Below are 12767 nucleotides of genomic sequence, written 5' to 3' on the forward strand. Positions count from 1 at the left end.
CACTCATTTACGTGTATGTATTTAGTTCTATGCAAATCCGTGGGCAACCATGCTAGACTAAAATAAGATTACTAACCTTCCAAAGGAAAGCCTATCTATAGATGCCTGGGCATTCAAACCATTCAGCCTTTAGGTAACTAGTAAAGAGCGGATCTATGTGTGTCTGTTGGGGATGGGGAGAGAAGGGTAAAAAATTCTCAATTGTTTCTATTCTCTTGTACAGTTTACCCCATTTTAACCTTAGATTTTTTTTTTTTTTGAGACAGAGTCTCGCTCTGTTGCCCAGGCTAGAGTGCAGTGGCATGATTTCAGCTCATGCAAGCCCCGCCTCCCAGGTTTGTGCCATTCTCCTGCCTCAGCCTCCTAAGTAGCTGGGACTACAGGTGCCCGCCACTACGCCCAGCTAATTTTTTTTTATTTTTAGTACAGATGGGGTTTCTCCATGTTAGCCAGGATGGTCTCGATCTCCTGACCTTGTGATCTGCCTGCCTCAGCCTCCCAAAGTGTTGGGATTACAGGCGTGAGCCACCGTGCCCAGCCAACCTTAAACTTTTATAACCTTCATATATGTATGAACAGGTTAATTGGCTTGCCAAGAAAATTCCCTGTAACTCTTACTTTCCTTCTGAAGCACGGTTTCATCATCAACTTCCTTCTTAAACACACTTGTTTCCTCTAGCTCATCCCCTATTTTCCTCTTGCAATCTGGATGCTGCCTAACTACCAACTCACCTGCACAAAGCCCTCTGCAGCACCTGCCACTGGCCCATGCTTTTGCCATTGCCACCTCCAGCTCAGCCTCATTCCCCTCCAGGCTCTGCTCCAACACATAGGACCACAGCTGCTCATTCGCCTTCAGTGGCTACTCTGCCTGGCTATGCCCCCTTTCAAAATGGTTTAGTTCCTTTCTTACTCTATACTTTCTTGACTGAACAATCTTTTCTATGGAGAGAACCATCAAATCCAGGTCTCTAGCCCAAACATCTCTTTACAAGTTCTAGACCCATAATATTTATAGGACTATCTCATTAGGCATCTCACATTTAATATGCTCAAATGAGAACTTGCCTGTTTCCTCAAATCCACTTCTCCCTCCATTTTGGTGAAAGGTAATGAACACTGTCTCAGCACTTAGGTTAAAATTTTGGCTGAAGTCTTTAACTCCAGCCATCTTCTCTCCCACTAAGTCACCAACATATGACAGCTTTGCCTCTGCAGTATCTTCTCACCCCTCTGTTCCCCCACTACCACCTCTGTTTAGCTGTACCACTGCCCCAGTCCCACTGCCCTCCAACCCATCCTACACGATCCCATTGGCATCAGCATCCTAAATCAAATCAAACCAGATGGCTTCACATCCAGTCTCAAAAACTTCCTGTGGAATCACAAGGCATGCAAAAATTCCTCATCTTGACTCAAAGCCCTTCACTGGTCTATTATTTCCAACCTTATCTTCTACCACCTCAGGCCCCATACTACTGTCCAACCCCTTCAGTCTACTTGCCATTCCAAACACAGACCTGGGCACACTTACCCCATGGCTTTACCAAAGACCTCCCTTTGCCTATCATCCTTGTTTTGAGAGCATAGGCTATTTTTAATTTGTTTTTAAATTCTCAGATCACAACAAGGAATCTAGCACTTAGCAAGCAGCAAAAAAACTTTGAATGAAGTATTTTCTCCATTTTCCTTACATCCCCAGAGTACCCAATACTAAACGTTAAAATGAAAGTCACCTCCTGTAAATGAGAACATCACATCATTTCATTTACTACTTTTCTTAAAGCAGCAAATGGAAATTCTCTATATAGTCTAGGAAGAAAACCTAACATTAAAACCTTACTTCTCCTCTCCTGTCAGCACCTTTTCCAGGTCTCTTCTGGGTGTCTGACCACCAGTGCTGAAAAAAAAGTAAACAAGGAGATACCAGGAATATTAGAACCTAATAACTCAGAAAAAGAGCAAACTAAAATATCAAACTTCGACCATAACTATTAATAGCTCTTTTACGATGGATCAGGGAAAATAACTCCTAATCTTTAAAAAGTACTACTCATTTTAGTATTCATCTGCATAACAGGTTTCCTTGTGGGTGAGCCGTAATTGCCATATTTGTAACTAATGACCCTGTCCTCCCAGATGCAACTGTATGTCCACTATATTGATACAAACCAAACCTATAACATTTTTTATTCTAGGAACTCAGAAATGGGACCCAGAAAGTTGTTTTTTGCAAGTGGCTGGAACAACACAAGCAATCGGTATCGTGAAAGAGGCTCTGTTCCAACAAACTGACCCAGAAAGGTCTGGTTAGGAGGACAGGACCCTGACTATACACTATCACATTTAAACTAAAAGGATATTGTGAATTACGTAGATATATCAAGCTGAGAGGAAAGGAAATTCTATCATCTTGCAGGTTTCCTAACGATCTTACTTAAAACTGAGTTACTACAACAATGACATGTATTCCACTTACTCATACCTGTTCCCTCATACCTGTTCATTCTTCGTCGTTGAGGCATCTGTTCTAGATCTCTCTGCTCCCTTTCTTCTCTTGTCATTCCTTTGTAGTTGGAGGTAAGACCAAATATAGGCCTAGACCACTCATCTGTAGTAAGAAAAAAATCAATTATTTTGTCCATAAAATTACATTTCCCCTACCATTTTTTTCAAATAATTGCACCCTAGTGTGAGGGGATATTCTAGACATTTAGAATATTCTTTCCTTGAAGAGCCCATTATTTCAGAATAATTTATAGGATTAAACAAAGCAAAATGCCAGTATCGTGACTAACTCTGGCTGATTCAGAAAATTTAATGTAAAAGATCACCACAGAGATTTAAAGAAAGTAACATGTGACACACTTTGATAGTCAACAATTAGCTGGATTGACATTTCATAAAAGACATTTATTTAAAATTTTTATTTATTTTAAAAGGTAAACTGATTTCTAAGTTTACTGGAAATACAAAGTCTTGAAATTCTGCTTTCTTATCCTAACCCAAAACAAGCTCCATCACCACTACCTTACAAAATGGTCTGGATCTGTAAAAATTACAGTTTAATAGCACGGATGGAAACTCTGTACTTCATTAAGTCTAATACAGCTGCTACAATGACCATGAAAGAAAGTACATGCCACTGTTCAGTCAGTCAAAGTCCAGGAGCCAACTGATGCCTTTGTTCTGAGACATAATGTAGCTTACTGCTACATTTAATACACTATACAAATAAGAAAGGACCTTTATAGACCAAACATGGGTGCTGTCACACAAAGAAGGAAGCAGGGATTCTCAGGGGGTCTACATATCTTTTAAAATCGCCCCACTGACCCCACTTCTGATTCACACTCACTGCTGTAGTAAGTGATGGACACCAGTAGGGATATTCTGCTTTTCTCAGTCTGGGGCAAAAAAAGAAAGTCGCAAACCCACTGCATAAAAGCACCAAAAGTTTATCACTTAATAGGCAGTAAACTGCAGATTACTAACAAGATCAAAGACAGTAGTATATCTCTGTTTTATAGAAGAAATTCACATTTCTCTAAAAGCTTTTGATAAACTTAGCAATTCAAAAGAAAAATAATTATTATATTCAAACGTAGTAATTACTTTTTCAGTCTAGCCTTGAAGTTCTTAAAATTCCTTTTCAACATGGAGCACAGGAAGAGTTAAGAAGGATAACAAAAATGAACACGGGTTTCATTCTTAAAACTGAATAATTTCACAAACAATATGCTTGATCACATAAATTTTGGTTTAGACTTCTCTGGATTTCTCTGGCATCATTAAATAAGAACATGCAAAAAAAGTTTTGGAGACCAATGTGCAAGCAACAACAACAACAGGGGCTGTTTCTTGAGTACTTACTATGTGCTAGGCACCATGCTTTAGACACAACCTCTCATTTAATTTTTAAAGTCACCCAAAAGAAAACACATAATTATCTCAATGTTACAGAGCACAAATCACTAGCTAAGGAAATGCAGTAAGGTAGGTGGTGGATTCATGATCTGAATCCAGGTAATATCAACTCCACAGCCTGCAATCTAACCCCTCTCTCTCCATGCTCTCGACCCATGACTAGAAAATGCATACTTTTTACTTGCATTTTTTTTTTTTTTTTTTGAGACTGAGTCTCACTCTTGTTGCCCAGGCTGGAGTGCAGTGGCGCAATCTTGGCTCACTGCAAGCTCCGCCTCCCGGGTTCCAGTGATTCTCCTGCCTCAGCCTCCCAAGTAGCTGGGACTACAGGTGCGTGCCACCATGCCCGGCTAATTTTTTGTATTTTTAGTAGACACTGGGTTTCACCATGTTAGCCAGGATGGTCTTGATCTCCTGACCTTGTGATCTGCCCACCTCAGCCTCCAAAGTGCTGGGATTACAGGCATTAAGCCACTGCACCCAGCCTTACTTGCTATTTTTAATAATGAATAGTATACTTAATTATACTGAGAAGGTTTGTTTTGTTTTTTTAAAGTCTAAGAGAAAAGGCCTGTACCTATAAGAAGCTATTCAAAAATTTCTACTCCACTTTACTGACTCATTCAAAACAAATACTGGTAAAAATACAGCTTTTATATATACTCATCTCTCTCTTATCTACAGACATAAACACAACAAACGAAAAGGAAAATTTACATACTGATTAATTTCCCTGCCATGTCCTTGTTGGACCTTGATTCCTTGGGGTGTTTATAGAGATACATCACTGCTCGTCCAATCCCACTATGCTTCAGGGTCTCCTGGCTCACACTAGGCAGCTGGGGAACATAAACACATACACACACATTAATCACTCAGAAGCTGGGGGTCTTGCTAATCTATACTAGAGACCTGACGCCTTCACAATAGTACAAATAAAAAATTCCATTTTCAGGATCTACAGAAATAGAGCACAAAGATACTTTGTGTCCACATCAAAAGTTCAGAGTTCAGGCCTGGCATGGTGGCTCACCGCTTGTAATCCCAGCACTTTGGAAGGCTGAGGCGGGTGGATCACCTGAGGCCAGGAGTTCAAGACCAGCCTGGCCAACAGGTGGTGAAACCCCATCTCTACTAAAAACACAAAAAGTAGCTGGGCGTGGCGGTGGCTGCCTGTAATCCCAGCTACTCGGGAGGCTGAGGCAGGAGAATCGCTTGAACCTAGGAGGCGGAGGTTGCAGTGAGCCGAGATCGTGCCACTGTACTCCAGCCTGGGCACCAGAAGCGAAATTCCGTCTCAAAAACAAAACAAAACAAAACAAACAAAAACAAACAAACAAAAAAAAGGTTGAGAGTTCAGTATTACAGCTGAGTTGAAGTAAAACCTAACAATGTGAGAAAGTATGAACTAAGCATACTTAGAGGTTAGCAGTTTAATACGGGAGCCAGCATAGGCCTCAGAATCCAACAGACCTAAGACTGAATCCAAACACAGCCACCTTCTAGCTATGTGACCTTGACAAGTCATTTAACTTCTCTGAATCTTAATTCCCTCATCTGTAAAACGGAAATACTACACCTACCTTGTCAGTTTACTGTGAGGAAGAAACGAACCAATACATATATAAAGCACCTGGCACAGTGCGTGGCATAGGAGGCTCCTTGGGAATTGCTTCAGAAGTTAAATAGCTTACCCAAGGTGTCACAACTACGTAAGGTGGCCCAGCTCAAGATTCAAATGCAGGTTCCCATGACTCTGAATTTGGTGTTCATTCTATGTCACGTCTCCCCAGAACTTGCCCACTACTGTACTACTCTTCTCAGACACATCACAGCTGCTCTAAGATCTTTTCCCTTCAGTGCAATAGTTATATGAAGTGTTGTAAGGTCTTCCCTTTCACGCTCATTTTACTAGGTATGTTCCTTTTTCCAACCCGTCTTCTGCCAGGCTGGAGCAGAGAGAACATATACAAACACTGTAAACTACACAGGTTATGACCACACAGACCACAATAGATAATTAATAAAGAACAGTCAGATTATCTGCCTCTAACCTCTTGCAGGATCTTCAGCAGCTCCTCCCGGATCTTGAGTGCAGGCAAACTCCTATCTGGTAGAGGTGAGAGCCATTCTTTGATGGCAGACATCACACCGCTGTCAATGAATGTTTCTTTAAGGTCCTGCCTGCAGTAATAATAATAATTTTTTTTTTTTTTTTTTGAGACGGAGTCTCGCTCTATCGCCCAGGCTGGAGTGCAGTGGCCGGATCTCAGCTCACTGCAAGCTCCGCCTCCCGGGTTTACGCCATTCTCCTGCCTCAGCCTCCCGAGTAGCTGGGACTACAGGCGCCCGCCACCTCGCCCAGCTAGTTTTTTGTATTTTTTAGTAGAGACGGGGTTTCACGGTGTTAGCCAGGATGGTCTCGATCTCCTGACCTCATGATCCACCCGTCTCGGCCTCCCAAAGTGCTGGGATTACAGGCTTGAGCCACCGCGCCCGGCAATAATAATAATTTTTAAGAATTCCGTGAACCTTGGTTCTACTGTATCTTCTGACTTTTCTTACATATTTAGTGATGTTTCTAAAAACTGCTTTAAAAAAGTTACTCATATAAATTTGGTATTTACTGAACACCATTCTGATTTCAAAAGCAGTATGACATTTAGTTCTTATCTTCCAGAAACGCATATACCTGACAAAAAATGATTTGCTGAAAACAAAACAAACTCAAGTTACACAAGAAATTAATGCTGATATGAATGGTACAGACAGAACAATTAACTCCAATCATTTCAACTAAAAAAAAATAACGTTCAATCTATCAAAATAGTGACTATTGAAAAATTTTACGTGGTGGTGAACCCAGAATTGCTATTCTCTGCAGGACACCAGTGAGACTTGCACTCTACTGGCAGGACAAAAAATGAACAAACAAACAAAAAACACCTTCAATAAAATAATACTTAAATTTCATTTTATGTATTAGAATCAGTTACGTTAATAGAAAACAAGACGTTATATACATAAAACCCACCACAGATAGTTTTCCCTGTCAGAACAGAGGGAGAAATTTTCTAGTTACAGACGCTCTAGGCCATGCTGGTGGTGGCTCACTGATGCACCAAAACATTTCCTCAGTCATCAAAAGTAGGCTATGGCTTAGTTCAAAGGGAAAGCAAGGTTGCTCGGAAATATGAGCAAATCGGGGCCCGGCGTGGTAGCTCACACCTGTAATCCCATCCCAGTACTTTGACTTTCGGGTGTAGAGACGGGAAGATCGCCTGAGCCCAGGAGTTTGAGACCAGCCTGGGCAACACAGCAAGATCCTGCCTCTAATTTAAAAAAAAAAAAAAAAAAGCAAATCAATGAAAAAAGTTAGAAACAAGGATCTACTCAAAAAGGGCATCATTGCTTCAGAAGGATCAATAACTGTGACACATTAGAGTCATATAAGCCTTGTACAATGCAGCCTTCAGGTAGGGTCTTCCAAGATTTACTATTTTCCATCACACGGAGAAAACAAAAGCAATTTTACCAGACCAAAAACTGTCTATAAAGAACAAAATTAGTGGCCAGGTGCAGTGGCTCATGTCTGTAATTCCAGCACTTTGGGAGGATGAGGTGGGAGGATTACTTAAGCCCAGGAGTTCAAGACAAGCCTGGGCAACATAGCAAGATCCTGTCTCTATCAAAAAACAAAATAAAACAAAACACACAAAATTAGTAGTTTCCAAGTTTTCTTTCATTAGTATCAATTTTTTATTTGTTCTGTTTGCACCAGGCATCAAGGTTTAATAAAAGTTTATGAAGAAATATAATTTAGGAAATTTTATTCATTATCTTTCTGTGACCTGATAGAAGGCTATCATTATTTAGTATTCCTAGAACACCAGTACATCATTTGAATTATCATTCCATGAAGGGGAAAAAGACATTTTAAAGAAAACAAAACACTTACTTCTTAAGGTGCATAACTACAGTAGGCAGTAAAGTTAATTTTTTCAGTGCCGGCTTTTTTTGATTGTTCAACTGTCTGTCTTCCTATTCAGAAAAAAATAAAGATTTTTTTTTAAACGGTACTCATTGTTAATATTGAATTCACTGTAATTCTGAACCTTAAAATAACATAACAGTTTTCAAAGAAACAATTTTCCTACAAGAAAGAGTAACTTAAGAATGGATCTTTTGCAGAGCACCAAGCTCTGTATCTATGTCAGTCAAACCCACAAAACTATTAGAATTGCCTTTAACAACTACAAGTTGAGAGAAACCATTTTAAGTTAGAATATTAGCATGATTGTCAAGTTTTCAGAGTTCATTAAAGGTACAAATTACAACTGGGAAATTTTGGTTTATGATATTAGGAACAATTTTCCAGGTGTGAAGTTATATGATATTGGAATATACTATATCAAAGAAGAGTTTCAGTATTTACTTGGGCAGTTTTTTCTATTTTTTTTTAATTATGAAAAATTTCAAATTCTACAAATACAGAATGTAGAATAATATACCTGTTGCATACATTTCAACAATTAAATACACACAGCTAGTCTTCTTTTAGCTACTTTCCTCCATTCTTGAATTGTTTTGAAAGAAATGCTAGACACAGATCATTGAATCCACTGCTGAACTCTCATTAAGTGTCTCCAAAAGATCTGAACTTGTTTTTTAAACATACTACGGGGCCAATTTTTGTAAGTTGAGCAGATTTTTACAATGCAGTGGAAGAAGCCATGGCTTGATTAGGAGCAAGAGAACAACACATGAATTTGTAACACCTTCAATATATGAAGAAACTAAACTTTGTGGTGAACTAGCCAAATCTGAGAACAAAACCATGTCCCATGAAATTAGCAAAGCCATTCACCTAAAACGTTTCATTTTACTGAATATTTCATCTTTTCACTTTTTCTAAACACGTGACTAAAAAATTAAAATATTTCCACGATTAAAACTTAGAACAGTAAATGCTTTATTACAAAAAGCAAAGCATCTTAACTGTAGTTTAAGGGTTAAGCATCAAAAAAAGGGCATCCAATAAACTCTGTGGGAGGAAAAGAAAGTGAACCTAGAAGCAACACAACTCACCTCAGCAGCTTCATTCATCTTGACGATCATGGCACTCACGACGTCGTCTGCGTCACTAATAAAGGTGCCACCATCACGGTTCCGTCTGCGCTTGCCACTCATGCTCTTTTTTCGCTGCAACATCATCTCAAAATCCGACAGAAAGTCCATACTAAAGCAGTAAACAAAAGCAAGTGAAATACAAGTTGTCTTTTAAATACACATTTACTTTTACCACAATTAAGAACACCAAATTTCTTAATTCTAACTCAATGAAGTGCTACCTTCTTTTAAAAGTGCAAGTACAGTCATGCGCCGCATAACGATGTTTCGGTCAATGACGAACTGCAAATATGACGGTGGCCATCCAGTAAGCTAACGTTAACTTTTTATTGAAGAAAAAAATATTTTTTTGTAAATTTAGTGTAGCCTAAGTGTACAGTGTTTATAAAGCCTATAGTAGTGTACAGTAATGTCCCAGGCCTTCACATTCACTCACCACTCACCCAAACCAAATTCCAGTCCTGCTTTCATTCATGGCAAGTACCTTAAACAGGTGTACCATATTTTATCTCACACACACACACACATATTTTAAAGAGTTGGGGTGTTGCTCTGTCACCCAGGCTGGAGTGCAGTGGCACAATCCTAGTTTACCATAGCCTCAAACGCCTGGGCTCATCCTTCTACCTTAGCCTCCTGAATAGTTGAGACTACAGGCCCATACCACCATGCCTGGTTAATTTTTTAAATGTTTTGTAGAGACAGGGACTCATTATATGTCACCCAGGCTTGTCTTGAACTCCTGACCTCAAGTGATCCTCCTGCCTCAGCCTCCCAAAATGTTGAGATTACAGGCATAAGCCACCACGCCCAACTATACTGTATTTTAACTGTACCTTTTCTATGTTTAGATACACAAATACCATCGTGCTACCACTGCCTACAGCATTCAGTACAGTAACATGCTGCACAGGTTTGTACCCTAGGAGCAATAGGCCTAGGAGCAATAGGCTTTACCACACAGCCGAGGTGGGTAGTAGGCAATACCATGTAGGTTTGTATAATACTATGATGTTCATACAACAACAAAATCACCTTATGACACATTTTTCAGAATATATCCTGTTAAGCGACGCATGACTGTACTTACAACTTGCTATTAAAAGAACAGTTGATCCTAGACTTTATGTTCAATTCCTGTACTACTCTGTTATATATACACACATAAATCACTAAGAGCCCGGAACTTCTCATGCACTATATCCACACTTGCATCTATCAGTTTGAGAAAGTACATTTTAAGTTCCAATTGAGGGGACTCATTCAGCTTTAGTGGCACTGCCCTTTCTTGGACTATGAAGGTGTTCATTATCTGAATGCTGTTGTCTTATACAGCATGAGCAGAAAAAAATGAAAAATAAGCCGCCGCTTTCCAGTGGTAAGAAGTATAACTCTCAAAACATAATGAGAGATACACATGGAAATCTATAGGCTTGCTAAGCACCTCAAACCTTTATGGTTTTCTTCAGAATCATTACACTTAAAAAAGAGGGAGTTAAGTTATTCTCTGCCACTAGCATATCAATTCAATTTCCAGAAGTACTGCCAAACTCATTCAGTTTAATTACTGCATGCCGCTAGGAATTAAAAATGAAACTATTTTTTAAAAACACCTTTACAACTGGAAAGAGTAACTAATCCTTCTATTACTGTATAACATCTTTTAAGATATCAGATTTTTCTGAACGTAGATTCCAACTAGCTCAACAAAAGTAAGTGAAATATGGTCAAATAATATTTTGTAGTTAAGATGTTAGACTTACTTCCCCTGCCCCATAAAATCAGCTTTTCTCTCAGAAAGGTATTTTAAAATTAGGTTATTTTCGTAAGAGTTTACTTGGTGAACCATAAATTAAGTCTGGTGCCATATAAATACAACTCCACAAAGTAAGACATCTAAGCACAGGGTAAATGAAAGACAAGTAACAACAGCAGGTAATTCACTGATAACACTGGAGATGGAGAAAAACAGGAGTAGATCCACTCCTAAACTTAATCAGGAACCAAAATGAAAATTTAATAGTCTCTACCTTGATTTTTTAACTTCTCTTTAACAAATTCCTTAAAAACAAACTTACTGTTTTCCTCTCTTTATGTTATCATCAGAATCTGAATCTTCTGCTTCTTTTACCTGTGTTTCACTTTTTTCTTCTTCCAGATCTTCTTGGTTAAAACCCTAAATGCAAAATTATCACAACCTCCTTACAGATTTTCTTCTGTATTAAGTGTTCTTAGTATTTTGCATTTTTAAATTAATTCATTCACAAAGAACAAAAATTCGATATCAAAAGGTACATAACAAAAGGTCTCTCTCCAGCCACTGGTGTTACTAGGTTTGTGTTTCCTTCCAGAAACAGTGTACGTTTATATAAGCACTTCTACACACACTTCGCATCCTCTCTTACTATACCAATGGAAGCACACTACTCAGAGTAGGTCCAGGATAATGCTCCACACGTTCCAAATGTCAGAAAAGAATCTAGAGGCCAATGCATGTCAGTATTAAGTCTTGTCATTTTTTTCAAGGCTTTAGACTATTTCACAATATGGCTGTAACCATAACTGGTTCACTTATTTGCCTAGTCACATTTAGTTTTACATATTTGAAAGTGCGAAATACTTGCCAAACTGTATTCCACAGAGGTTGTACCAATTCTCTCTCCAGCAAGTATGAGGGCTCCTGTTCCCCTACGTCCTCACTACTATAGCAGGCTATCAAACATTGATATCCACCAATCTCTGGACGGAAAAACAAATCTCAGGGTAGTTTTATTTGCATTTTCTTACTATGGGGGTAACGCTGGGCATTTTTTCACATTTACAAAGCCATGTGTCATTCTTTCCCTGCGAACTCTGAATATCCTATGCCCATTTTTTGCTGGACTGTTCATCTTTTTCTTATCCCTATGTAAAATCTCTTTGAAAATTAGATATAGCCCTCTACAAGTGACAAGAACTGTACAATCCCCACATTTGTACAGTTTTTGTTTATGCTAATATTTGTCAGGCATAACTTTTCATTTTTATGTAAATGAAATGGCCAGTCTTTTCTTTATGGCATCTACCTTTTGTGTTATACTTAGAGGCTTTCTCAGTGGTTCACCTAGTATATTGTTTTTCTCACTGAACTGAAACTATAACCAAGTTGATGTTAAGTCTCCAAAACAGGTAAGTATACCTTATTCTTACAATATGGTGCTTAACTAAGTATGAGCTCCATGAAGGCAGTGTCCAAGCAGTCTCTAAAACATTTGTTGAATAAATTCTTCCTTTATATTTTCCTTAGGTTTACTTTCTTATTTCACTATTGTCCTGAATTTGATTCTAAATTCATCTACCTTCACTCTCTATTGCATTGGTTAAAAATAAGTATTGCTTTTTTGACCCAAGAACTATTTAAGCAGGCTTTAAGTTTCTGAGTGGCAAACAGATTGGAAAATATATACAGACATTTGATATATGACAAAGATGGCACTACAGAATAGTAGGAAAGGATGATCTTTTCAATAAATGGTGCTGGGTCAACTGGATACTCCAAATAAGGAAAAAAATCTTAAGTTTTCCCTCATATCACATACGAAACCAATTTTAGGTGAATTATACAATTAAATGTGAAAGACTGAATAATCAAGCTTCTAGAAGATAACTTGTATCTTCATGACCTTGGGGACAGGCAAAAATTCTTAGGCAGAATTCAGTTTTCACCATAA

At 38.6% G+C, this 12767-nt stretch overlaps 1 protein-coding gene across 5 annotated transcripts in view; it reads right to left on the bottom strand.

Annotated features, from left to right (window-relative positions):
* IWS1 (interacts with SUPT6H, CTD assembly factor 1) overlaps window positions 1-12767 on the bottom strand; it is a 49559-nt gene that overhangs the window by 5943 nt on the left and 30849 nt on the right. For 4 of the 5 annotated variants that reach the window (XM_017877342.1, XM_017877344.1, XM_017877343.1 and 1 more), the window contains exons 6-12: window positions 11136-11233; window positions 9016-9166; window positions 7886-7968; window positions 5982-6111; window positions 4649-4766; window positions 2500-2611; window positions 1844-1900 (exon numbers count right to left, since the gene is read on the bottom strand). In XM_017877342.1, coding sequence (XP_017732831.1) covers window positions 1844-1900; window positions 2500-2611; window positions 4649-4766; window positions 5982-6111; window positions 7886-7968; window positions 9016-9166; window positions 11136-11233 — 749 coding nt within the window. The remainder of the gene's footprint in view (window positions 1-1843; window positions 1901-2499; window positions 2612-4648; window positions 4767-5981; window positions 6112-7885; window positions 7969-9015; window positions 9167-11135; window positions 11234-12767) is intronic. The other variant, XR_001886618.1, reaches the window with a different exon arrangement.

Source organism: Rhinopithecus bieti, unplaced genomic scaffold (genome assembly GCF_001698545.2).
Source record: "Rhinopithecus bieti isolate Rb0 unplaced genomic scaffold, ASM169854v2 scaffold_10223, whole genome shotgun sequence".
NCBI classification, from domain to species: Eukaryota; Metazoa; Chordata; class Mammalia; order Primates; family Cercopithecidae; genus Rhinopithecus; species Rhinopithecus bieti.